Source organism: Podarcis tiliguerta, assembly GCF_965153285.1.
Source record: "Podarcis tiliguerta genome assembly, chromosome: 7".
Classification (NCBI taxonomy): domain Eukaryota; kingdom Metazoa; phylum Chordata; class Lepidosauria; order Squamata; family Lacertidae; genus Podarcis; species Podarcis tiliguerta.
Window position 1 is genome coordinate 5983496 of NC_139540.1, and position 23676 is coordinate 6007171.

General features: G+C 47.7%; 1 protein-coding gene across 6 annotated transcripts in view; it reads left to right on the forward strand.

Moving 5' to 3' along the window:
* Positions 1–23676, forward strand: part of PTP4A3 (protein tyrosine phosphatase 4A3) — a 121743-nt gene that overhangs the window by 71428 nt on the left and 26639 nt on the right. For 5 of the 6 annotated variants that reach the window (XM_083449107.1, XM_083449112.1, XM_083449110.1 and 2 more), the window contains 2 exons: positions 11743–12594; positions 21047–21139. In XM_083449107.1, coding sequence (XP_083305233.1) covers positions 12490–12594; positions 21047–21139 — 198 coding nt within the window. In that variant the 5' untranslated portion in view covers positions 11743–12489. Of the gene's footprint in view, positions 1–7525; positions 7634–11742; positions 12595–21046; positions 21140–23676 lie in introns of those variants that run through there. The other variant, XM_083449111.1, reaches the window with a different exon arrangement.

The window sequence follows — 23676 nt, forward strand, 5'->3', positions numbered from 1 at the left end:
TTTACAACACGTTTTCTGACAATCCTACCAATGTATGTAACTCTTTGCAATAGCTTTTCAAATAAATTATAAACTTTCCCCATTCTTTATTAAAGAGGTCCTCTTCCTGGTTTCTAATTCTGCCTGTAAGCTTTGCCATCTCGACGTCGTTCATCAGTTTTGTCTGCCACTCTTCTTTGGTCGGAGTTGTAGGCCCTTAGGATCATCTAGTCCAAACCCCCTGCAAAACATAGTCAGTCGCAGCAAAAGCAGCGTGGCTCCATCAGTGCCGGATTCATGCATAAGCTAAGCAAAATCCCTTATTTTGGCTGCTGATCCCTTATTTTCGAGGCTGCTGGCCCCTTATTTTCAAATCTGTAAGTTGACAGCTATGGTGTGTGTGTGTGTGTGTGTGTGTGTGTGTGTGTGTGAGAATATTTGGGATCTGCCGAGTAGAGCATATGTTTCTCAGTGCTTGCATCTCTCCCAGAAGAGCAAGCTGTGTTGTAGACGGTCCAAGAAGCTGTTCGGTCTGCTTTGCATTATCACCCCGTCTCTTGGCCCGGTGGAGAGATGCAAATCTCCTGCCATGTAGCCAGGACCGAGATCTTTTCAAAGGAAGAAATTTGGCAGCAGCTAGATCTTGCTTTGTTGGCAGGGCTCTCGAGAGAGTGAGATAAAAGTTCAAAGCGGCGTTGACAAGCTCTTGGACGTTCCCTCTTGCAGGTGCCGTCGACGTGGTCTGATACCATCATTGCCACGCCTTTGCCGGCCTGGGATTTCTCCAGCAGGGGAGGGATAATCGGAACTTAATAAGGCTGTAGGCAAACTCATCTCCGTGCTGCAAGCCGTTGTGCTTAAAGTGGGACAGAACAAGATATAAGGTCATTGGGAAGATTGGAAATTTAATAATAATAATAATAATAATAATAATAATAATAATAATAATAATTTATTATACACCGCCCATCTGGCTGGGTTTCTCCAGCCACTCTGGGCGGCTTCCAACAGAATATTAAAATACAATAACCTATTAAACATTAAACGTTTCTTTAATCAGGGCTGCCTTCAGATGTCTTCTAAAAGTCTGGTACTTGTTTTTCTCTTTGACATCTGGTGGGAGGGCCTTCCACAGGGCGGATGCCACGACCGAGAAGGCCCTCTGCCTGGTTCCCTGTAACTTGGCTTCTCGCAGAAAGGGAACCGCCAGAAGGCTCTCAGTGCTGGACCTCAGTGTCCGGGCAGAATGATGGAGGTAGAGACGCTCCTTCAGGTATACTGGACTGAGGCCGTTTAGGGCTTTAAAGCTCAGCACCAACACTTTGAATTGTGCTCGGAAATGTACTGGGAGCCAATGCAGATCTCTCAGGACCGGTGTTATGTGGTCCCGGCGGCCAGTCACCAGTCTAGCTGCCGCATTCTGGATTAGTTGTAGTTTCCGGTCCACCTTCAAAGGTAGCCCCACAAAGAGCGCATTGCAGTAGTCCAAGCGAGGGATAACTGGGACACCATCTTTGCAGCAGATCATACTATTTTACTTGTCTACTCCAGCTCTCCAAACTTGGGCAGAGGCCCTCCCACCAGCTCCTTACCTGGTCCTTTTTAGCTGCAGATTCCACGCCAGCGATTGAGCGTTCAAAACATGAGCTCTGCCACTGTGCAGAATTCATGCAATACGTTCCTGTGCTTTTACCAGGTGTTCCTCTGGTGCACTCTTAAGACAAAGGAGGGTAAGAAGAGACAAAGTAGGTAAAGCTTTTTCTCTTGCGTGCCTCCTGCTGATGGACCAGGCAGGTTCTGGTGGCTATGGAAAGGAGGGTGACTTCGGACCTCAGAGAGTTTCCTGAAACAAGGGGCAGAAGATACTGTATTTTTCTTCCTAAAAAGTAAGGGGAAATGTCTTTGCATCTTATGAAGCGAATGTGTGGTCCCTGCAGCCGAATTGCAAAAAGCAGATCGTGCTCTCTTTTTTTTTGAAAGAGGGAAGTGGGTGTTCAAACAAAGCCGCTGATCGTTTTTCTGATCGGGGAGAGAGATAAGGGACGCTAGAGATAAAGGAGGCTGCCTGGGAGGTAAAGACAGCAAACTTGCAAAGGGGGGAAACAGGAAGACTAAAGCAATAAGGAGAGAAATTAGAAGAAAAGGAGGAGCAAAAAACTGCTCCAGCTAAGAAAAAGACACTAAGGCAAACAGGAGGGAAGGGGGTGTTGAAAGGAAATAGCTGATCGGTGGGATCGCGAGAGAGATCAGGGACCCTAGCGGAGGCTGCCTGGGAGGGGGGGAGGTAAAAGCCCATGGATTTTTACATTGGGTCACCCCAAATTCACCATCAGATCTCATCAGGCCACAGCATGAACCACAAAAACATACATCCACTGTTTCGTTCAGAATATTTCTTTCCTTGTTTTCCTCCTCTAAAAACTAGGGTGCGTCTTATGGTCAGGTCCTTTTTCGGGAACCGGGGAAAGGAGGTACCTTGGTGGATGCCAAGCTCTGGGGGTGGCTCCTTGGGGTTTGTGAAGGTCACCCAGCACAGTCATAGGAACTGTTTCAGCTCCTTCTGTTCACAATCCCACTCAGAGGCCCAGAGAGAAGAATCTCAGGTGTGCTGCTACCTGAGCAGGTTTTTAACCCAGGTGGGCTTGCGTGGACACCATCTGGAAATGGGCAGGTGGTCCATTCTGTTGAACGTGGAGCTGAGATTTGTGTGCTTGCCAGGTGAGAGTGTGACTCCAGCCAGCCGTCTTGAAATTGTTTCATCTGTGCTTGCCTTGCTACCAATGCCTCAGTTGCAGAAACTGCTGCCTCCTTCCTTCGCTGAAAGGAAACAGGGCGGCTCTGGGCAGATCTGGTCTTGGTGTGTATGCACACAGCAGCAGGAAAATACGGCCCTCTTTTCCCAGTAGGTGGACACAGCGGGGAGGTGGCTGGGAAGTCAGTTCGGTGCAAACGCAGCAGCAGCAGGCGGACCAGAGAGGCTCTGCCAGTGTGTTCGCGCCACACAGACCTCCACTGAGAGCCAGTGTGGTTCAGTGGTTAAGAGCGGTGGAGTTGTAATCTGGTGAACCGGGTTTGATTTCCTGCTCTTCCACATGCAGCTGCTGGGTGACTTTGGGCTAGTCACACTTCTCTGAAGTCTCTCAGCCCCACTCACCTCATAGAGTGTTTATTGTGGGGCAGGAAGGGAAAGAAGAAGAAGAAGAGTTTGGATTTGATATCCCGCCTTTCACTCCCTTTAAGGAGTCTCAAAGCGGCTAACATTCTCCTTTCCCTTCCTCCCCCACAACAAACACTCTGTGAGGTGAGTGGGGCTGAGAGACTTCAGAGAAGTGTGACTGGCCCAAGGTCACCCAGCAGCTGCATGTGGAGGAGCGGAGATGCGAACCCAGTTTCCCAGATTACGAGACTACCGCTCTTAACCACTACACCGTGACCGGCTCTGGGGTTGCGGCGCTCATCTCGCTTTATTGGCCGAGGGAGCCGGCGTACAGCTTCCGGGTCATGTGGCCAGCATGACTAAGCCACTTCTGGCGAACCAGAGCAGTGCACGGAAACGCCGTTTACCTTCCCGCCGGAGTGGTACCTATTTATCTACTTGCACTTTGACGTGCTTTTGAACTGCTAGGTTGGCAGGAGCAGGGACTGAGCAACGGGAGCTCACCCCATCGCAGGGTTTCGAACCGCTGACCTTCTGATCAGCAAGTCCTAGGCTCTGTGGTTTAACCCACAGCGCCACCCACGTCCCTTTGAGACTCCTTAGGGTAGTGATAAAGCGGGATATCAAATCCAAACTCTTCTTCCTCTTCCTCTTCCTCTTCCTCTTCCTTCCTCCTCTTTCCCCCTGCAAACAGCCGCAGCTCACCTGCCAGGAAGCGAGTGTAGTGCCTCAGCCCCACATCCGGCGACATATTTATTTCCTCATCCTTTCAATCCCTGACAAGAGCGAGTCCATGCATGTTGATGAACCACGGGGAAAACTTTAAAATCACCCGAGGTCACTGAACCACCCTTCTTTTCTGAGTTAGCAGTTTACAATACTCAGCTGCAAGTTGTTCAGTAACGGCTGTTTGCAACCGATGCTTGTATATGTGTGAGTCGGCTCCAAGCTGCTAGCGCTGCAGGTTTCAGGTTCCGGGTGCAGTTGGGAAGCCCATGCCATACGCCTGGCAGCAGGCAGGGGCAAGAAGGGAAGAGGGGCGAGATCCACAGGCAACCTTCTCAAGATGCTTGGTCCAGGTGCTTTCCTTCCTGGCGAAGGTCACATCACACTGCTTGAGGCATCTAAGGACCAGGGAGAAGGTGTTGAGAAAAACCTTCCTTGGCTAGAGAACTCCTATTTGGGAACTTCTCTGACTTTTTTCTGGCCCATGTAGGACCAGCCTGGATAGTTAGCCTTGGTGGAGACTCAACGTTTTCATCCCCCCAAATTTTTTTATTTGTTTCCATTGAAATGAGGCTTTATTTTCATGTTTTAATGTTGTAATTTAAGCTTGCTTTTAAGTTGTTTTTCAATCTATTTGTTTTATATTGGGTGTTAGCCGCCCTGAGCCTGATCTAGGCTGGGGAGGGCAGGGTATAAATAAAATTATTATTATTATTATTATTATTATTAAGCTGCTAGCCATCCAGTCTGACTGTGACAGCACTAGACGGTCAAATAATCTGATCTGGTATAAAGTAGCTTCATGGAAGAAGTTGCACTCAGACTCTCAAAATCCTCTTGCTTCGACACGCAGACTCATTAAAACATGGTGCTGTCGCCATTCCCTGCATTCTCTGAGCTCTCGGATCATTTGCTGATCCCCTTCATTATAGAATTGTAGAGTTACAAAGGACGACAAGGGTCATCTTGTCGGTGTCCTTTGGGGGCCGAGAAGCCAGCTGACTAGCCCTCAGCTGGATCGTGCCCTTCAGTCATGATGATCCCTCGACCTCTAGGGTAAAGGACCCCTGACCATTAGGTCCACTCGTGGCCGACTCTGGGGTTGCGGCGCTCATCTCGCTTTATTGGCCGAGGGAGCCGGCGTACAGCTTCCAGGTCATGTGGCCAGCATGACTAAGCCGCTTCTGGCAAACCAGAGCAGTGCACGGAAACGCCGTTTACCTTCCCGCCGGAGCAGTACCTATTTATCTACTTGCAATTTGACGTGCTTTCGAAGTGCTAGTTTGGCAGGAGCAGGGACCGAGCAACGGGAGCTCACTTCGTTGCGGGGATTCGAACTGCCAACCTTCTGATCGGCATGTCCTAGGCTCTGTGGTTTAACCCACAGCGCCACCCGCGTCCCTCCCTCGACCTCTGGCTCAGCGTAAATCAGCGACTCAGGCTTCAAAGCCTGAGCACACTTTATCAGCAGAGCAAACGGCGCAAACAGAAGAGGCGTGAGGCTTGTGGAAACATACTAATAAGCTACGGATTTATTAGGCATAAATCAGGACAAAGAAAACATGTCGTCTCTCATTGCCATCTCCTCAGAGAGAGAGGCAAAAGCTATACACAACGGAAGTTCTCAGCTGGAATGTAAACAGACATGTGGCATGTAACAATCTCACACGTCTGCAACTAAAGGTGGAGTGAAATTTCCAACGTGTCTTAACCCAGCAGTTGAAATTTGCCAGGCTCATTTTGCACCTGGCTGCGGGCCGGTTGTCACCAAGTGAAGAGGGCCTTCTTGGTGGTGGCACCTGTGGAACACCCTCCCTTCAGATGTCAAGGAGATAAAGAACCACACAACTTTTAGAAGATATCTGAAGGCAGCCCTGTATCGGGAAGTTTTTAATGCTTTATGTTTGCTATCTTTTTATCTATGCTGTAAGCTGCCAAGTGGCTGGGGAAACCCAGCCAGATGGGTGGAATATAAATAATAGAATTTATTTATTTATTTATTTATGAATGAATGAATGAATGAAGATGCCCGGATACCAAGATGGCACTTGATTTCTCCACCATCTGGAGGTGCATGCCTGGAGATCCCTGGGTCTTGGCTGCTTTCACACATACACTACACGTCCCATAGAATTCTATCCGTGACATTTTATTTGCACAGTCAGAACAAATGTCAGGAACCCCCAACAAAAGAGGAAAGGATTTTGAAGTTAACGGACAATGTGGAGCGGCAAGGATCCTAATTGCTAAAAAACTGGAAAAAAGAAACTGCACCAACAAAAAAGGAATGGCAAGGTGAACTGTTAGAGTATATTGAACTGGCTATCAGCGGTTCTCAACCTGTGGGTCCCCAGATGTTGTTGGACTACAACTCCCATCATCCCTGAGCTCTGGCCTTGCTAGCTAGGCATGATGGGAGTTGTAGTCCAACAACATCTGGGGACCTACAGGTTGAGAAAGGCTGGGCTGGATTAACAGAGGCAATTAGAGATCACACTAGACGAGAGTTTCAAAAAGCATGGGGGAAATGCAGGGAATACTTCACAAAACAGTGCCCTAAAATACATAGCTGGACTTGTTTTGATTAATGTCTGCAGGAGACTTTGTGGGTATTTAAGTTATAATTAGAAAAATCTTAATAATTATTCATAAAGGAAACAGTTTATAAGAAGTAGATAAGGAGGTCAGATGCAGGATAAAGGAAGTCTGTTATTTGGTTGTTTGTATTGTTGTATGTTACGTTCACATTTAATGTGTATTGGGGAGTGGGGGGTTTGTGTTACGTTGTAAATAAAATTCCAATAAAATTAAATAATTGAAATTGCAAGCAGGTCTTGGAAGTTTACGCAAGGGAAGGATTGTAAGAATGAAGGGAATAAAGAAATTTATAGTAGAATAAGAATTGTGTATAAGTCATAGAGATGGAAAGGCCTTGGGGGGCGGAATGGGGGGAAACAGGTTTTTCCCCCAAAGTGCTTTTTTTCCAGGGGAAAAAACACACTCTGTGGATTATTCAAACTATATCAAACTGTTTGTTTTTTTCATTTTTTTCTGGGAGGGGGCTGGACCCCCCCCCCAATTTTTTCCCCAGGTTTTTTTCCAGGTGTTCCCATCTCTAATGAGACAGCAGGTAATTTGTCTGTAGGGAAAAACCACATGAATGTAAGGCTAGGAAGTCAAATCGCTAAGAAAAGTGTATGAATTGCACTTTGTGTAAAGTTTATAAAACCAGTAAGAATTTAAATAGAAAAAAGAATGAATTTGAGGAACCGAAGAGTCATATTGTAAAATACGACCTTTAAGCTGCCTGGGCCCAAATGGCAGCTAGACATTCCATTTTGGTCACGGTAACCCTGGTTTAATGAGCCATTTGGTTCCTATCTTATATATCTTTGAGTTTCTAACACTGGTCTAGTCCAGTTCCTTCCCAGTGCAGGATTAACGGAGGAAGAAGAACGGGGGCAGATTTAGGAAGGCACCTATACTCTCCCCACCCCCTTCTTCCGTCATTTTAGTCCTATTTATTTCATAAACTTTGTACACCCCTTGGTTGCAAAATGCCTCAAAGAGGTTTGGAAAAAAAGACCTTGCTCCCTCCTGACTAGAGGATGGCTTCCCCTGGTCCATATTGTGACCTCATGTGTCACATACTGTGACAGCAGAATAGGCTGGACAAGTTCAGGCTAGTGATGTCAACCTTTTGGTTACCACTTCCTAGCAAAAAGAGAGAGATTATCTGTTGTGCAACGCTCCTCCATACTGGATAGAAAAGTGGGTGCCGTTGTTGTTGTTGTTGTTGTTGTTGTTGTTATTTTCAATGAAGTGTTTAGGTAGTGCTTACTACCAGTGTACATTGGTACCTTAGTTCTCAAACGCCTTGGCACTCAAACAACTCAGAACCCAAACACTGCAAACCCGGAAGTAAGTGTTCCAGTTTGCGAACTTTTATCGGAAGCCGAACATGCTCCATTTTGAGTTTTGTGCTTCCAATTTGAGTTCCACACTTCCATTTTGAGTGTTGCGCCAGGGTCTGTCTGTTTTTGCTGTTTATTTTGCTTTTTTGTTTGTGTGTGACTGTGTGGAACCCAGTTCAGTTACTGATTGATTGATTGATTGTAGGACTGCAGTACATTCTTTATTGCTTTCATTTTATGGATCAGTGGTCTCGTTAGATAGTAAAAATCATGTTAAATTGCTGTTTTAGGGGTTGCTTTGAAAAGTCTTGAACGGATTGATCTATTTTGTATTGCTTTCTATGGGAAAGCACGCCTTGGTTTTGGAACGCTTTGGTTTTGGAACAGACTGCCAGAACGGATTAAGTTTGAGAATCAAGGTACCACTGTACTATATATCTGTATATAAGAGCCAGTGTTAGAAACTCATATATATATGAGTATATATATATATATATATGTTGTAATGGTTCTAGGGGTTGCTCGTGCGTAAGTTGCCGCCACTCCTGGCTAGGTTACCTGGTTGAACCCTTTCTGTCTGGACAGCCTCAAGTTTCGTGGCTGCCTCAGTCGCTGGCAGAATCCGTCAGTGGGCGTTTCTTGAACCTCTTCCAGCATAAAAGCTGTTTGACGCCCAGTCTTCTCCTACTCTCCCTGCGCGGAAGTCTTCTGCGCAGGGTGTGTGTGGGCAGCGGAGTACCTGTACTCTCTCCGCTGGTCTCCATCTGCCCCCCTTCTCCACTGGTGTTACACTGATTTCCTTCCCCAGCGGATGGGCTGCCTCTCTCCCTGCTGGGACGCTCTCCGGCATCCCTCTGGAGCCTTCTTTCCGCCTCCAGCTCCTATGGCAGTTCCCACACACACACACACACGAGTTTTTTCATCTTGCAAAGCACCACTGTGTATTGACGGTTTCCCATAGGAATGCATTGGCGGTTTTTAAAAAAAGGCACAAGACGTTTTCGTCTTGCAAAGCAAGCCCATAGGGAAATCCATCTTGCGAAGCAACTCAGAAAACGAAAAACTCTTTCGTCTTGTGAGTTTTTCGTCTTCCGAGGCATTTGTCTTGCGGGGCACCACTGTGTGTGTGTGTGTGTGTGTGTGTGTGTGTGTATATATATATATATATTAGGTGCCAAATGGCTCCTTAAACCAAGGTTGCAGTCGCCAAAATGGAACATCTGGTTGCCATTTTGGGGCAAGATGGTTATACAGTCATACCTCAGGTTACAGCCGCTTCAGGTTGCGTTTTTTTGGGTTACAGACCGCAGAAACCCGGAAGTGCCGGAACAGGTTACTTCCGGGTTTCAGCAGCCGCGCATGCGCAGAAGCGCCAAATCGTAACCCGCACGTGCGCAGACGCAGGTTGCGAATGCTGCAGGTTGCAAACATGCATCCCACACCGATTACGTTCGCAACCCAAGCGTCCACTGTGTGATCTTGTTTTCCAAATGATGGACTTCACTGTGTTTGATTCTCAGTTAAAACGTCTGGCTAGTCCACCTTGAGGTGGGTTAAGAACTTTGAGAACTGAAAGAAGAAAAGCCACTTGATCCAGGGCCATCCACACCTATACAGTGGTGCCTCGCAAGACGAAATTAATTCGTTCCGTGAGTTTTTTCGTTGTGCGAGTTTTTTCGTCTTGCGAAGCACCACTGCATTTAAACACTGACAACGGCGGGGAGGGGCGGGGAGAAGCAGGACAGCTGCTGCAGCCGGTACCTCAGACTCACCCGCGCGTTGTGGCCACCGTGTAACGCGGCTGCTAGAGGGCGGCGGGGCTCAGGAGCGCGACTCCAGGGAGAGAGAGGCGCTGGCGGCAACGGCTCTCTGAGGGGAGCGCGCAAGGGGGGTGGGCAGCGGCGCGAGGCACTAATCGTCAGCCGGAAGGTGGGAGGGAGCCGGAGGAGCGGAGAAGCGAGCGTGCGTGCGTGCAGTGCGCGTCGCCATGACACGAGAGGCAGGGCCATTTCGTCTAGCGAAGCAAGCCCTTAGGGAAATCCGTCTTGCGAAGCACCTCAGAAAACGAAAAACTCTTTCGTCTTGCGAGTTTTTCGTCTTCTGAGGCATTCGTCTTGCAGGGTACCACTGTATTGGCCTTTTTTCCCCTGAATGGTGACTGCTTCCTGTTCAGCCTGAAAATGAAAAGGCATTTTGGTTTCCTGAAATTCATTCCAGTTGTGTGGATAAAATATAACAGATCGAAAAACACACTATTGGGAGTGTTAGTGGGCAAAAACGGTTGATATCCAATAACCCTCAGGCATTCACCTCCAGATGGCAAAGATGTTAGGTGGCATCTTGGCGCCCTGGCATCTTCAGTGGCTGATAGATAGCCGGGTGGAAAATGCACTTGGCGCCTGGCTAATTTCGAACACGTGTTTTGGGGGGAGTGGGAAAGAACCACGTACACCACCCTAAACTCCTTGGAGAAAAAGGAGGCATAAAAATGTAATAGATAAACAAGCTTTTCCTAAAAAGGAAGTTGGCATCTGCATTGAGAGAGAGTTGGGCAACTTGCAGATTTAACATATAGAAAAAGAGAACGAGAAGAATGTACATTTAAAGAAGACTCGAAACTTTACTGAAAACATGGGTGAAAACTGTGTTCATTTAAAGACCCTGGTAGCGTTAAGATAAATTCAACAGTGTAAATAAGCTTCGGTGCATGTAACCAATGGATTACTGAATGGTTTAGTTTATGTCAGGCACCCCCAACCTGCGGCCCTCCAGATGTTTTGGCCTACAACTCCCATGATCCCTAGCTAACAGGACCAGTGGTCAGGGATGATGGGAATTGTAGTCCGAAACATCAGGAGGGCTGAAGGTTGGTGGGTGCCTGGTTTATGTAAAACATGCAGGGATGTTACGGTATACAGAATGAACCACGAAAAGAGAAGAAGCGGTCATTGACTTAAGGTTGTTTAATTGAATATTTTGAAATGTAAATTAGAAAAATTAATAAAAATGGTATAAAAAGAAACAAAATTTTAAAAAATCCTTCCAGGTGCTACTGGAAGGAATTTTTTTATTTTGTTTCGACTACAGCAGACCAACACGGCTACCTATCTCTAACTAGATCTATAAAAAGAGAGAGAGAGTTGGGCTAGATTCCCCTTTGCAATGACTCTCCATTCCTTGGACTTTGGGCTGATAGTCAGTTCTGTAGCTCATGAAGCAGGCCAGCAAAGCCACAAGTCCTAGATGCCCGCAATGGCTTTAAATTTTGACCTTTGTGCTATAACTCTTCTTTCCCTTGAATATAAATGGCCTCGGTCCAGTATACCTGAAGGAGCGTCTCCACCCCCATCGTTCTGTCCGGACACTGAGGTCCAGCACTGAGGGCCTTCTGGCGGTTCCCTCACTGCCAGAAGCAAAGCTACAGGGAACCAGGCAGAGGGCCTTTTCGGTAGTGGCACCCGCCCTGTGCAATGCCCTCCCACCAGATGTCAAAGAGAAAAATAACCACCAAACCTTTAGAAGACATCTGAAGGCAGCCCTGTTTAGGGAAGCGTTTAATGTTTAATAGGTTATTTTTAATGTTTAATAGCCTTTGGTAATTCTTCACAGAATTCTAGCCCAGTGGTTGCCATCATTTGATTTGAACTGATTTTAGAATGAATTGATTTTAGAATGCTGTATTATTTTACTGTTGTCAGCCGCTCTGAGCCTGGCTTTGGCTGGGGAGGGCGGGATATAAATAAATTATTATTATTATGATTATTATTATTATCCCCACCCAGAGTGGCTGGGGAAACGCAACCAGATGGGCAGGGTATGAATAAATTAATAATAATAATAATAATAATAATAATAATAATAATATCAGCATTATCATTATCATGTCCTTATCGATGGAGACTTTCCCACTGACCGGAGACCCTTTTCTTTCTTTCTTTCTCTCTCCCCCGTTTCCCCTTCTTCCAGATTGTCTCGTATGCTGAAAGGCTGTCGATTTATGGAGGGTCCCGGGTGCAGCTTTGAGCACTGCCCCGCGCAACATCCTGCCCGCTGAAGGAAGGACGCCGCCGCCCCGCCCAAAACCGGGCGCCCTGAGTCGCCGGGCTTCACCATTCAGGTCTCCTGTGCATGGCTCTTGCAGCCCGAGGAGGACTTTTGCCGCCCGCTGCCCCAGCCTGAGCCGCCCCGGGTCCCCATCACTGCCCCGAAATATTCTACATATCCAGATGGGGTAACGTGATGGCGCAGGACGGACGCCGGTGGGGTTAACCGAATGCAGAGGCCTTTCTAAAGAGGGGGAAGAGAGAGATAGAGAGAGCCCAGGCAGGGAAGCGAAGCAGCAGCAAAGGACGTCTAAAATTGCACACACAAAGGAAATTGACACTACAGCAGGTTTTGGTTTTGTTTTGGGTTTTTTTGCGCAGCAGCAAGCAAGCACAGGGTTCCTTTTCCCCCCCCCTTAACTGTATGGTTTAGAGAATCCACCCTGCGCTCTCCCCAAAGCTGGGAATATTTTGCACAACATTTGTGTTGGTCAGAGGGGAGAAAAGATAGCCTTTTGCCAAACTCTTCCATTTCCTTTTTCGCCCTGCAAATCTTCTCTTTTTTTTTCCCACCTCCTTTGCGGGCGTGTTGGATTTTGGTGTGTGCGCGCATTTGTTTTGTCCCCCCCCCCTTCCAACCAATCTTGAGACCCCCACTCCTTCCTCCGCCATGGCCCGCATGAACCGCCCGGCGCCTGTGGAGGTTTGCTACAAGAACATGAGATTCCTGATTACTCACAACCCAACCAACGCCACTATGAACACCTTTATTGAGGTAAGTCCGCCTGAGCAAATTGGAAACATTGGGGTCGAATCGGATTCTGCGTTTGCCCATTGGTTTAAAGGCCCTCTTGCAGGTTCCACCAGTAATAATAATAATAATAATAATAATAATAATAATAATAATAATACAATATTTGTATCCTGCCCATCTGGCGCTGGCGGCGCTGTGGGTAAAAGCCTCAGCGCCTAGGGCTTGCCGATCGAAAGGTCAGCGGTTCGAATCCCCACGGCGGGATGCGCTCCCGTTGTTCGGTCCCAGCGCCTGCCAACCTAGCAGTTCAAAAGCACTCCCGGGTGCAAGTAGATAAATAGGGACCGCTTACTAGCGGGAAGGTAAACGGCGTTTCCGTGTGTGGCTCTGGCTCGCCAGAGCAGCGATGTCACGCTGGCCACGTGACCCGGAAGTGTCTTCGGACAGCGCTGGCCCCCGGCCTCTTGAGTGAGATGGGCGCACAACCCTGAGTCTGTCAAGACTGGCCCGTACGGGCAGGGGTACCTTTACCTTTTTACATCTGGCTGGGTTTCCCCAGCCTCTCTGGGCGGCTTCCAACAAAGATTAAAAATACAATAAAATGTCACACATTAAAAACTTCCCTGAACAGGGCTGCCTTCAGATGTCTCCTAAATGTCAGGTAGTTGTTTATCTCTTTGACATCTGGTGGGAGGGCGTTCCACAGGGCAGGTGCCACTACCGAGAAGGCCCTCTGCCTGGTTCCCTGTAGCTTTACTTCACGCAGCGAGGGAACCACCAGAAGTCCCTCGGCGCTGGACCTCAGTGTCCGGGCAGAACGATGGGGATGGAGATGCTCCTTCAGGTATACTGAACCGAGGCCATATATGTTGGCGTTCCGCTCTAGCAGATGTTTTTGAGGGGGACGGACGCAAAGGGCAGCTGCCAACGAAACAATTGTGCTTGGGGACCGAGGAACCTGCACGAGGGACACTGATGCCACCCCCAAATCTGCTTTATTTGGTTCTGGGAAACCGCAGAACAGATTTAGGGGATAACCAGGAAGGGAGAATCCCATAGTCACTGCTTTGAATACAACCCCAAAAAGTTAAGACTACATCACTTTTCCAGGAGTCTGTTCCAGAAATGTTGCAAGGGAGATTCCTGGTCCCTATCCAATCACAGGTCAAGGGCATATCGAGTTAAGAGCTGGAGAGAATGAATCTCTTTTCTCCCACCCCAAAAGCGCTCCCAGAGATTTCAGGGAGTTGGAGCAGCTGTAGAGTAGAATTTGGGGCGTCTCCCATCTCGGTTAAGGACAGCGGGTGAGACTCTTAAGCTTGCACATCCTTGCATGCCAAACGAAGAAGGGTGTGTTTTCCCCCGACGTTCTCTCAACTTGTTAACTGGAGAGGGATTCAGTCTGAATGTTAGCTGCCTTGTTCAGAAATCCTCCTTAGTCACCATAGGAGCTCCTGACGGCTCCAGAGTACGTGAAGATTACCTGAAGTTCTGACGTACTTGGAAAATTCTGAAGGACCTCGGCTGCCAGCGGTTCAGATAAGCCACAAACTTTTGGCACCGCGGCTCCTGCAGAAAATTGGTTCTGCTGTCTTCACGTCCAACTCCTAGACGGAGGGATTGTTTGTTTAGCCTACTTAAAGGTTACCCGCTTGCTGAACTTTGGGTCTACTCGGTGTCTGTATCAGCCGTCGCATTTGTAGGCTGCAAAATAAAACCATTTTGGATAGATCTGTGGTTCCCAGACACTTTGAGGTTCTTCCTCCTCAGTTCCAGAAACTCACCCCCAAATTCCCCTTGCCCTGCCCTATGGAAAAAGCGTCGGTCAGAATATCAGTTTGCACAGCCCACTGAAGGAAGTTAATAACACAATAAAATTCAAAACAGTAACAATTGCGCTTTCATTCTGAATGCAAGTAAAACTGTTTAGTTGGATTAAGACCAGCTTTCCAAAGCGTGAAATTCATTCCGCACCCCGCTTGCCCCTTAGCACTGACCACCAGGTTATCCCAGTGCCTCCCAGCAGGTAGTACCTTTTCTCCCTGTTTTCCTGGAGGTGATTCTTACCTTGCTCGGCAAGGGATCCGGTTCGCAGAAAGATTATTTGGCTGAATTGTAATTGACTGGGCCTGGAGAGTCAACAATCAGTTTAGCTTTGAAAGTAAGGTAATATTTAGACCAGCAAGGTCAAAGCTCTCTGCATGGAGCCAGCGGAAGGGCTCAGAGTGTCATCATTCTTCACCCCTGAGAGTTTCCATTCAGCCCCCCCAGAACAGTACGTTGCCCATTTGAAACAGGGGTGGTCAGCCTTTTAGCCTCTCGAAAGGGCACTCAACTACAAATCCCATCATCCTTGGCCCTGCTGGCCAGGGACGATGATGATGATAATAATAATTAATAATAATTTATTATTTATATCCCGCCCATCTGGCTTCCAACAAAGTATTAAAATGCAGTATGTTAAAAGCTTCCCTAAAGAGGGCTGCCTTCAGATGTCTTCTAAAAGTCTGGTAGTTGTTCTTCTCTTTGACATCTGGTGAGAGGGCGTTCCACAGGGTGGGTGCCACCACCGAGAAGGCCCTCTGCCTGGTTCCTTGTAACTTGGCTTCTCGCAGAGAGGGAACCACCAGAAGGCCCTCGACGCTGGACTTCAGTGTCCAGGCAGAATGATGGGGGTGGAGACGCTCCTTCAGGTATACTGGACCGAGGCCGTTGAGGGCTTTCAAGGTCAGCACCAACACTTTGAATTGTGCGCGGAAACGTACTAGGAGCCAATGTGGGTCTTTCAGTCATGGGAGCTGCTAGTGCACCTGGAAGGGGTAGCTAATACTGCAGAAGACAGAATAGGGATTCAGGGTGACCTTAACAGACTGGAGAACTGGGCCCAAACTAACCCAGGGAATTTCAGTAGGGACAAATGCCAGGTTCTGCTCTTGGGCCTGGAGAATTAGATGCACAAATGAAAGACGGGGAACACCTGTCTTACTAGCAGTACATGTGAAAAGGATATAGGGGTGTTGGTGGATCACAAGCTGAACATGAGTCCACAGTGTGATGCAGCAGCAAACAAAGCTAATGCTATTCTAGGCTGCATCAACAGAAGTCTAGTGTCCAGATCAAGGGAAGTAATAGCACCCCTCTATTCTGCATTGGTTAGACCACACCTGGAATACTGTGTCCAATTCACGGCACCACAATTTAAGAAGGATGTTGACAAGCGGGAAGGTGTGCAGAGGAGGGCAACCAAGGGTCTGGAAACCAAGCCTGATGAGGAATGGTTGGAGGAGATGGGTATGTTTAGCCTGGAAAAGAGGAGACTCAGAGGAGATATGACAGCCATCTTTAAATGGATCAATGGATCCAAACTACAAGAAAGAAGATTCCACCTAAACATTAGGAAGAACTTCCTGACAGTAAGAGCTGTTCGACAGTGGAATTTGCTGCCAAGGAGTGTGGTGGAGTCTCCTTCTTTGGAGGTCTTTAAGCAGAGGCTTGACAACCATATGTCAGGGGTGCTCTGATGGTGTTTCCTGCTTGGCAGGGGGTTGGACTCGATGGCCCTTATGGTCTCTTCCAACTCTATGATTTATGAAATATCTCAAGGGCTGGCACATGGAAGAGGGAGCAAGCTTGTTTTCTCCTGCTCTGGATGGTAGGACTCGAACCCATGGCTTCAAGTTACAAGAAAGGAGATTCCGACTCAACATCCAGAAGAACTTTTTGAGAGCAAGAGCTGTTTGCCAGTGGAACAGACTCCCACAAGAGGTTGTGAACTCTCCTTCCTTGGAGGTTTTTAAGCAGAGGTAGAATGGCCATCTGTCATGGATGCTTTCATTGAGATTCCTGCATTGCAGCGGGTTGGACTAGATGACCCCTGGATCCCTTCCAACTGATTCTATGAAGCGACCAGGCACAACTTTGTTCTCTTAGGCTGTGTGCACATTTTTACCTTTAAAGCCCATTCCATGCACATTTGCCCGCCCCCAATTATTCTGGGCAATGTAGTTTGTCAAGGGTTGTTTGGGATTGTGCCTCTGCGAGGGGTAAACTACATTGCCCAGAATTCTTTGCTGGTACGGAGGGGAGTGATCTGATTCTGCTTTAAAAGGTATCGTGTAAACTTAGCCATAGTTTCCCCCCTCCCCCCATTTATTTATTTTTATAGGGGCGGTTGAGATGCAAGTATCGAGACTACATTTTGGCAGGAGGTTCTGACCGCTTTGGCGGTTGAGCTTGCCCAGGCAGATCCTTGGGAATGCTGAATTAGGTCACCTGGTAACCAAACCAGGTGTCTGGCTGCTTGTTCCTCCCAAAAGCCCCCCTTGCTTTTATTTTGCATGAATGTACTTCCGTCACTCTGCTTTGCCACAGGTCCCTTCCTGTGTCCCTATTGCCTTTTGTACCGTATTTTTCGCTCTATAAGACGCACCAGACCATAAGACTCACCCAGTTTTTGGAGGAGGGTTAACAAGAAAAAATATATTCTGAATCCCAGAAGCCAGAACAGCAAGAGGGATCGCTGCGCAGCGAAAGCAGGGATCCCTCTTACTGTTCTGGCTTCTGGGATAGCTGCGCAGCCTGCATTCGCTCCATAAGACGCACACACATTTCCCCTTACTTTTTAGGAGGGGAAAAGTGAGTCTTATAGAGCAAAAAATACGGTATTTGTTTTTAAAGCCCACCCAGATCTGCTTAACATTTGCTGGGCAGCTTTTGCCCCCCTCCCCTTTATACCTGGGCTTATGGCCAGGATGCTGTTTTTAGCTGTTCTTCTCTTCTCTCTCCCCCCCCCCCCCGCCCCATAGGCCCCCAAAACAGCTCTGTTGTCCGCAGATGTTGATCTGGTTACGTGGGCAACTCAGCGAACTTGCAGCATACCTACCGGGATTAAAAATAAATGCCCTCGTTTAACCTTTGAGGGAGCAGCAAGGAATATTCCCTGGCTGGAGTCTGCTTTCTCTAAAGTAGCACTTGGGAGGAGGAACGACTAGGCCAAGGATCATAGATTCATAGAATCATAGAGTTGGAAGAGACCACAGGGGCCATCGAGTCCAACCCCCTGCCAAGCAGGAAACACCATCAGAGCACTCCTGACATATGGTTGTCAAGCCTCTGCTTAAAGACCTCCAAAGAAGGAGACTCCACCACACTCCTTGGCAGCAAATTCCACTGTCAAACAGCTCTTACTGTCAGGAAGTTCTTCCTAATGTTTAGGTGGAATCTTCTTTCTTGTAGTTTGGATCCATTGCTCCGTGTCCGCTTCTCTGGGGCAGCAGAAAACAACCTTTCTCCCTTCTCTATGTGACATCCTTTTATATATTTGAACATGGCTATCATATCACCCCTTAACCTCCTCTTCGCCAGGCTAAACATGCCCAGCTCCCTTAGCCGTTCCTCATAAGGCATCGTTTCCAGGCCTTTGACCAGGATGGCGGACCTCAGCCAAGTGTAGCCTTCCAGACCACCCTCTCTGGCCCATGAGATCTAGTAACTTCATCCTGTATTTAAAACCCACAAGATCTACCGAGAGCCAAGTCTTTGCCCTGCTCTTCGTAGCAGCCCTTTGGGGATTTTAAGACAGTCGTCGATGGCCCCACTTTGGGTAGTACAGTGGTACCTCTGGTCGCGAACAGGATCCGTTCCGGAGCCCCGTTCGCAACCTGAGAAAACCGCAACCCACATCTGCGCATGTCGCGATTCGCCGTCTGCGCATGCGCGAGTGGCGAAACCCAGAAGTAACCCTTTCTGGTATTTCCGGGTCGCCACGGGACGCAACCTGAAAACGTTCAACCTGAAGCAAACGCAACACGAGGTATGACTGTAGCTGCATCTTGGGCATAGAAGCCTAGATTTGTAGAATAGCGTTGTCAATCTCAACTAAGGCATCCATGACAGGTGAACATCCAACCTCTGTTGAAAAACCTCCAAGGAAGTAGAGTCCATCACCCTCTTACTGTCAGAAAGCTTTTCCTGATGTTAAACTGAAATCTCCTTGTAACTTGTAACTTGATGCCATGGGTTCGAGTCCTACTCTCCAGCTTGCCAACAGCCTTCTTAAATTGTGGCACCTAAAACTGGACACAGTACTCCGAGGTGTGGTCTGACCAAGACAGAATAGAGTGGTACTATTACTTCCCTTGGGACGCGGGTGGTGCTGTGGGTTAAACCACAGAGCCTAGGACTTGCCGATCAGAAGGTCGGCGGTTCAAATCCCCGCAACAGGGTGAGCTCCCGTTGCTTGGTCCCCGCTCCTGCCAACCTAGCAGTTCAAAAGCACGTCAAAGTGCAAGTAGATAAATAGGTATCGCTCTGGCGGGAAGGTAAACAGTGTTTCCGTGCGCTGCTCTGGTTTGCAAGAAGCAGCTTAGTCATGCTGGCCACATGACCTGGAAGCTGTACGCCAGCTCCCTCGGCCAGTAAAGCGAGATAAGCGCCACAACCCCAGAGTCGGCCACGACTGGACCTAATGGTCAGGGGTCCCTTTACCTTACTATTACTTCCCTTGATCGGGACACTGTACGTCTGTTGAGGCAGCCTAGAAACACCTCTGTAACACCTCTCGGGGGGGGGGCACCAGTTTCGAGAAGGCTTCACCCAATACCTGTGGAGCATGGGCAGAATGTTTTTAATAAGTTGTGCAAGGATGCATCAAGGAAGGAAGTAGTTCTGTTTAGCCATCGCGGGACTCCTGCCTCACTGAAGCAAAACGGCTTTCTGAACTGGGCTTCCAGTCGGCAGAGCGCAAGACTCTTAATCTTAGGGTTTTGGGTTCGAGACCCACGTTGGGCCAAAGATTCTTGCACAACAAGCAACACGTAGACCAGTATACTAGATAGCACCGTAATTCTTATTGCGTAATAGACATGATTTAGTACAACAAAAACAAAATGTGTACACTTGTAAATTCTCTTAATATATTTGAAAACAAATGAACACACGTCAATCTTTGAAAGTCCGTAGAAGTATAATGAGTCTATGGTTGAAACGAAGTAATAGATGCTGTCCTGTGGGCTAAGTGGTAAAACTTCATAGGTGTTCATGGTGCCGAAGTAGTAAGTGGATAACAACGTAGGACAGTGATCCCTGGAGTACTGTGTCCAGTTCTGGGCACCACAGTTCAAGTAGGACACTGACAAACTGGAACGTGTCCAGAGGAGGGCAACCAAAATGGTCAAAGGCCTGGAAACGATGCCTTATGAGGAACGGCTAAGGGAGCTGGGCATGCTTAGCTTGGAGAAGAGGAGGTTAAGGGGTGATATGATAGCCATGTTCAAATATATAAAAGGATGTCACATAGAGGAGGGAGAAAGGTTGTTTTCTGCTGCTCCAGAGAAGCGGACACGGAGCAATGGATCCAAACTACAAGAAAGAAGATTCCAGCTAAACATTAGGAAGAACTTCCTGACAGAAAGAGCTGTTTGACAGTGGAATTTGCTGCCAAGGAGTGTGGTGGAGTCTCCTTCTTTGGAGGTCTTTAAGCAGAGGCTTGACAACCATATGTCAGGAGTGCTCTGATGGTGTTTCCTGCTTGGCAGGGGGTTGGACTCGATGGCCCTTGTGGTCTCTTCCAACTCTATGATTCTATGATTCTATAATCTGACTGTTTCGCTGGAATCTTCTTCAGCACCACTACAAAAGAATTCAAATATGAAACAATGACTTGTGTACATGAAAGCTATATAAACTTCACACATTACAACCCACATATTACAATCCTGAAGAAGCGTCTCCACCCCCATCGTTCTGCCCGGATGCTGAGGTCCAACGCTGAGGGCCTTCTGGCGGTTCCCTCGCTGCGAGAAGCAAAGCTACAGGGAACCAGGCAGAGGGCCTTCTCGGTAGTGGCACCCGCCCTGTAGAACGCCCTCCCATCAGATGTCAAAGAGATAAACAACTACCTGACATTCAGAAGACATCTTAAGGCAGTCCTGTTCAGGGAAGTTTTTAATGTGTGACATCTTAGTGTATTTTTGGTCTTTGTTGGAAGCCGCCCAGAGTGGCTGGGGAAACCCAGCCAGATAGGCAGAGTACAAATAATAAATTACTATTATTATTATATGCTACAACTACAATAAGAAGGACAAAGGTACATTAGAAAAATGTACAAGGAGCAGTGGTCATGTGGATATGTAACCACTGCTACCAGTTGCATGAAACCTGAAGCATAAGTAACCATTCCCAGGTGGCGCTCATTACAGGGAGACTGAATTGCAGTAATTCAATTTAAAGGTACAGAGCAATATTGCAGCAATAAGAAAACATTATACTTCTACGGACTTTCAAAGATTGACTGGTCTTCGTGTTGCTTGTGTTGTTTGTTGTGTCAAGTTTGCAACACAGGGGTTTGTTGTTCTGTATCAAAGATTCCTTTGCGGCAGGAGGTTAGACCAGAATGGCCCTTGTGGTCAGTCTACGAAGCCATGATTCAGGCCAGCTGAGCTAAAGTCTTCTTTCCCCTTCTTCCCCTGCGCAGGACCTGAAGAAATACGGTGCGACGACAGTCGTGAGGGTTTGCGAAGTTACCTACGACAAGACTCCGCTGGAGAAAGATGGCATCACCGTCATGGTAGGTTCCTTGGTCCCATAGACAGCCTTGGGAAGGCTGAAATGTCTCAAGCGTCTTCAAGTTTCCAGGTCTGATAACCTGGCGGATTTTGGTTTACTTTTCGCAGGCCATTGGACAGGTATCATCGTACAATGCTTCGGTGTACAGTGCTTTTTAGCTCTGTTCTGTTCACGCCTTCGTATTGTGGCCGCGATAATCTGGTTTTCAACATTGTGATAGATCGCAAACTTCACTATCGCTATACACCAGTATAAGTTACAGGGAACCAGGCAGAGGGCCTTCTCGGTGGTGGTACCTGCCCTGTGAAACGCCCTCCCACCAGATGTCAAAGAGAAAAACAACTCCCTGACATTTAGACTATATCTGAAGGCAGCCCTGTTTAGGGAAGCTTTTAATGTTTAATAAGTTATTGTATTTTAATACTTCGTTGGAAGCCGCCCAGAGTGGCTGGGGAAACCCAGCCAGATGGGCAGGGTAGAAATAATAAATTATTATTATTATTATTATTATTATTATCATGCAGAGGTCCTGGGCTGGGGAGGAAGGGAGGGAGCAAAAGAGGATCTAAAGAACCCTCCAGTGGTTCCCGTCGATCCTTCCCAGAAATGGCCCCTCGTGGCAATATACAGTCATTCTGAAGCCATTATCGCAATCTGAACTTCAAATTGGTTTCAGGCGATTTATTGATAGACCACTCACCCCTACCTAACATGACAGCATTTCTCCATTAGGTAAAACACGGTTGATGCGGGTATCGATCTCCTCCAAGATTAAAATCATTGGGGTTTTTGGAAAACATAGCCCTTGTTTTCTCCTGCTCTGGAGGGTAGGACTCGAACCCATGGCTTCAAGTTACAAGAAAGGAGATTCTGACTAAACATTTGGAATAACAGTAAGAGCTGTCTGACAGCAGAACGGTCTCCCTCGATAGGTGGTGTATTCTCCTTCCTTGCAGGTTTTTAAGCAGAGGTTGGACGGCCATCTGTCAGGGATGCTTTAACTAAGATTCCTGCATTGCGGTGGGCTGGACTAGATGACCCTTGATATTCCCTTCCAGCTCTAAGATTCTATGAATATAAATGGAGATGGGATCAACTAGAGCCAATAATAATTTTATAATAATGATTTTTTATGTATACCCCAACCTCCCCGGTCAGAGCCGGGGGCTAACACCAGTAAAATTACAATAGAAAGGGGGGGGCAATTTAAAATACAAGTTAAAATACAATTTAAAATGCAGCCTCATTTTAATAGTAGCCCATAGATCAAGACCATAAGGGGAGGGAAACATAAGGGTCAGACTGAGTCCAAACCAAAGGCCAGGCGGAACAGCTCTGTCTTGCAGGCCCTGGGGAAAGATGTCCAGTCCCACAGGGCCCTAGTCTCTTGTGACAGAGCGTTCCACCAAGTCGGGGCCAGTGCTGAAAAGGCCCTTGCCCAAGTTGAGACCAATCTAACTACCTTGCCCCCTCCAGAAGCAGGAAGATGCCTGGGCAGGCAGGCTGGCTGGCTGGCTCACTCTGTGACTTCTGCAGGGAATGAATGGTGGATAGTTTTAAAGGGGCTTGGATATGAAACCAGCTGCTCGCTTTACCCTCTATGATTATCTCGCAGGGAAGGAATGAGATTCTGCATGTTTCAGCAGTTGCCTTTGACTGTTTGAAGCCGTCAGCAAAAGGAAAAGAACTGGGTTTTGTTTTCTTCAAGCGCCTGTTCTGCCCTTTTAATAAATAATTAAAGACGGCGTTAAGACACAATCTTCTGTGCTCAGGGCAAGGAACGGCGTGGGAGAAGGTTGTGGCTTCGCTCAGGTGTAATTTTTGCTTCCTGCTCCAGAATGCATGCTTACAGATCAGTAGTATCAGTTTCAGGCAGCTCTGTCTAGTTTCAAGCCCGGACTCAGGGCAATTTGCTTCCCAAAGTTGGGAGGTAACTTTACCGCCGGTGGGGACGCGGGTGGCGCTGTGGGTTAAACCACAGAGCCTAGCACTTGCCGATCAGAACGTTGGCTGTTTGAATCTCTGCCCGGGGTGAGCTCCTGTTGCTCAGTCCCTGCTCCTGCCTAGCAGTTCGAAAGAACGTCAAAGTTGTTGTTGTTTAGTCGTGTCCGACTCTTCGTGGCATAGATTTGATCCAAGGTGGGAAGAGTGCACCCAGGTATTCTCTCCGCAGTCTTTACAACCCTGGACAGCATTGTTTTTTCCCTGACTGTGCAGCTCCCAAACCACACACACAGACCATAAGTTAATACACTCTCCACAGTACAATGGTAAAATGCCATCAATAGGTCCTTTGAGAGATTGTTTTTCCGGAGGATTCTCAGAAACTATAACCTCTGCTGTGCTCTCTTCATCAGGTCTTTGCTGTTTTCTCCCCAGGTTAGGTCGTCTCTCAACTCCATTCCCAGAAATCAAAACACTGAGACCTGTTCCACGCACTTCCCCTCAATAATAACACACAAAGACCTTCGACGGCAATGCTTTTTAAGAAAAGAAAAAGCACCCAAAGGGCTTGTAGGAGGTGTACATGCCAGATTC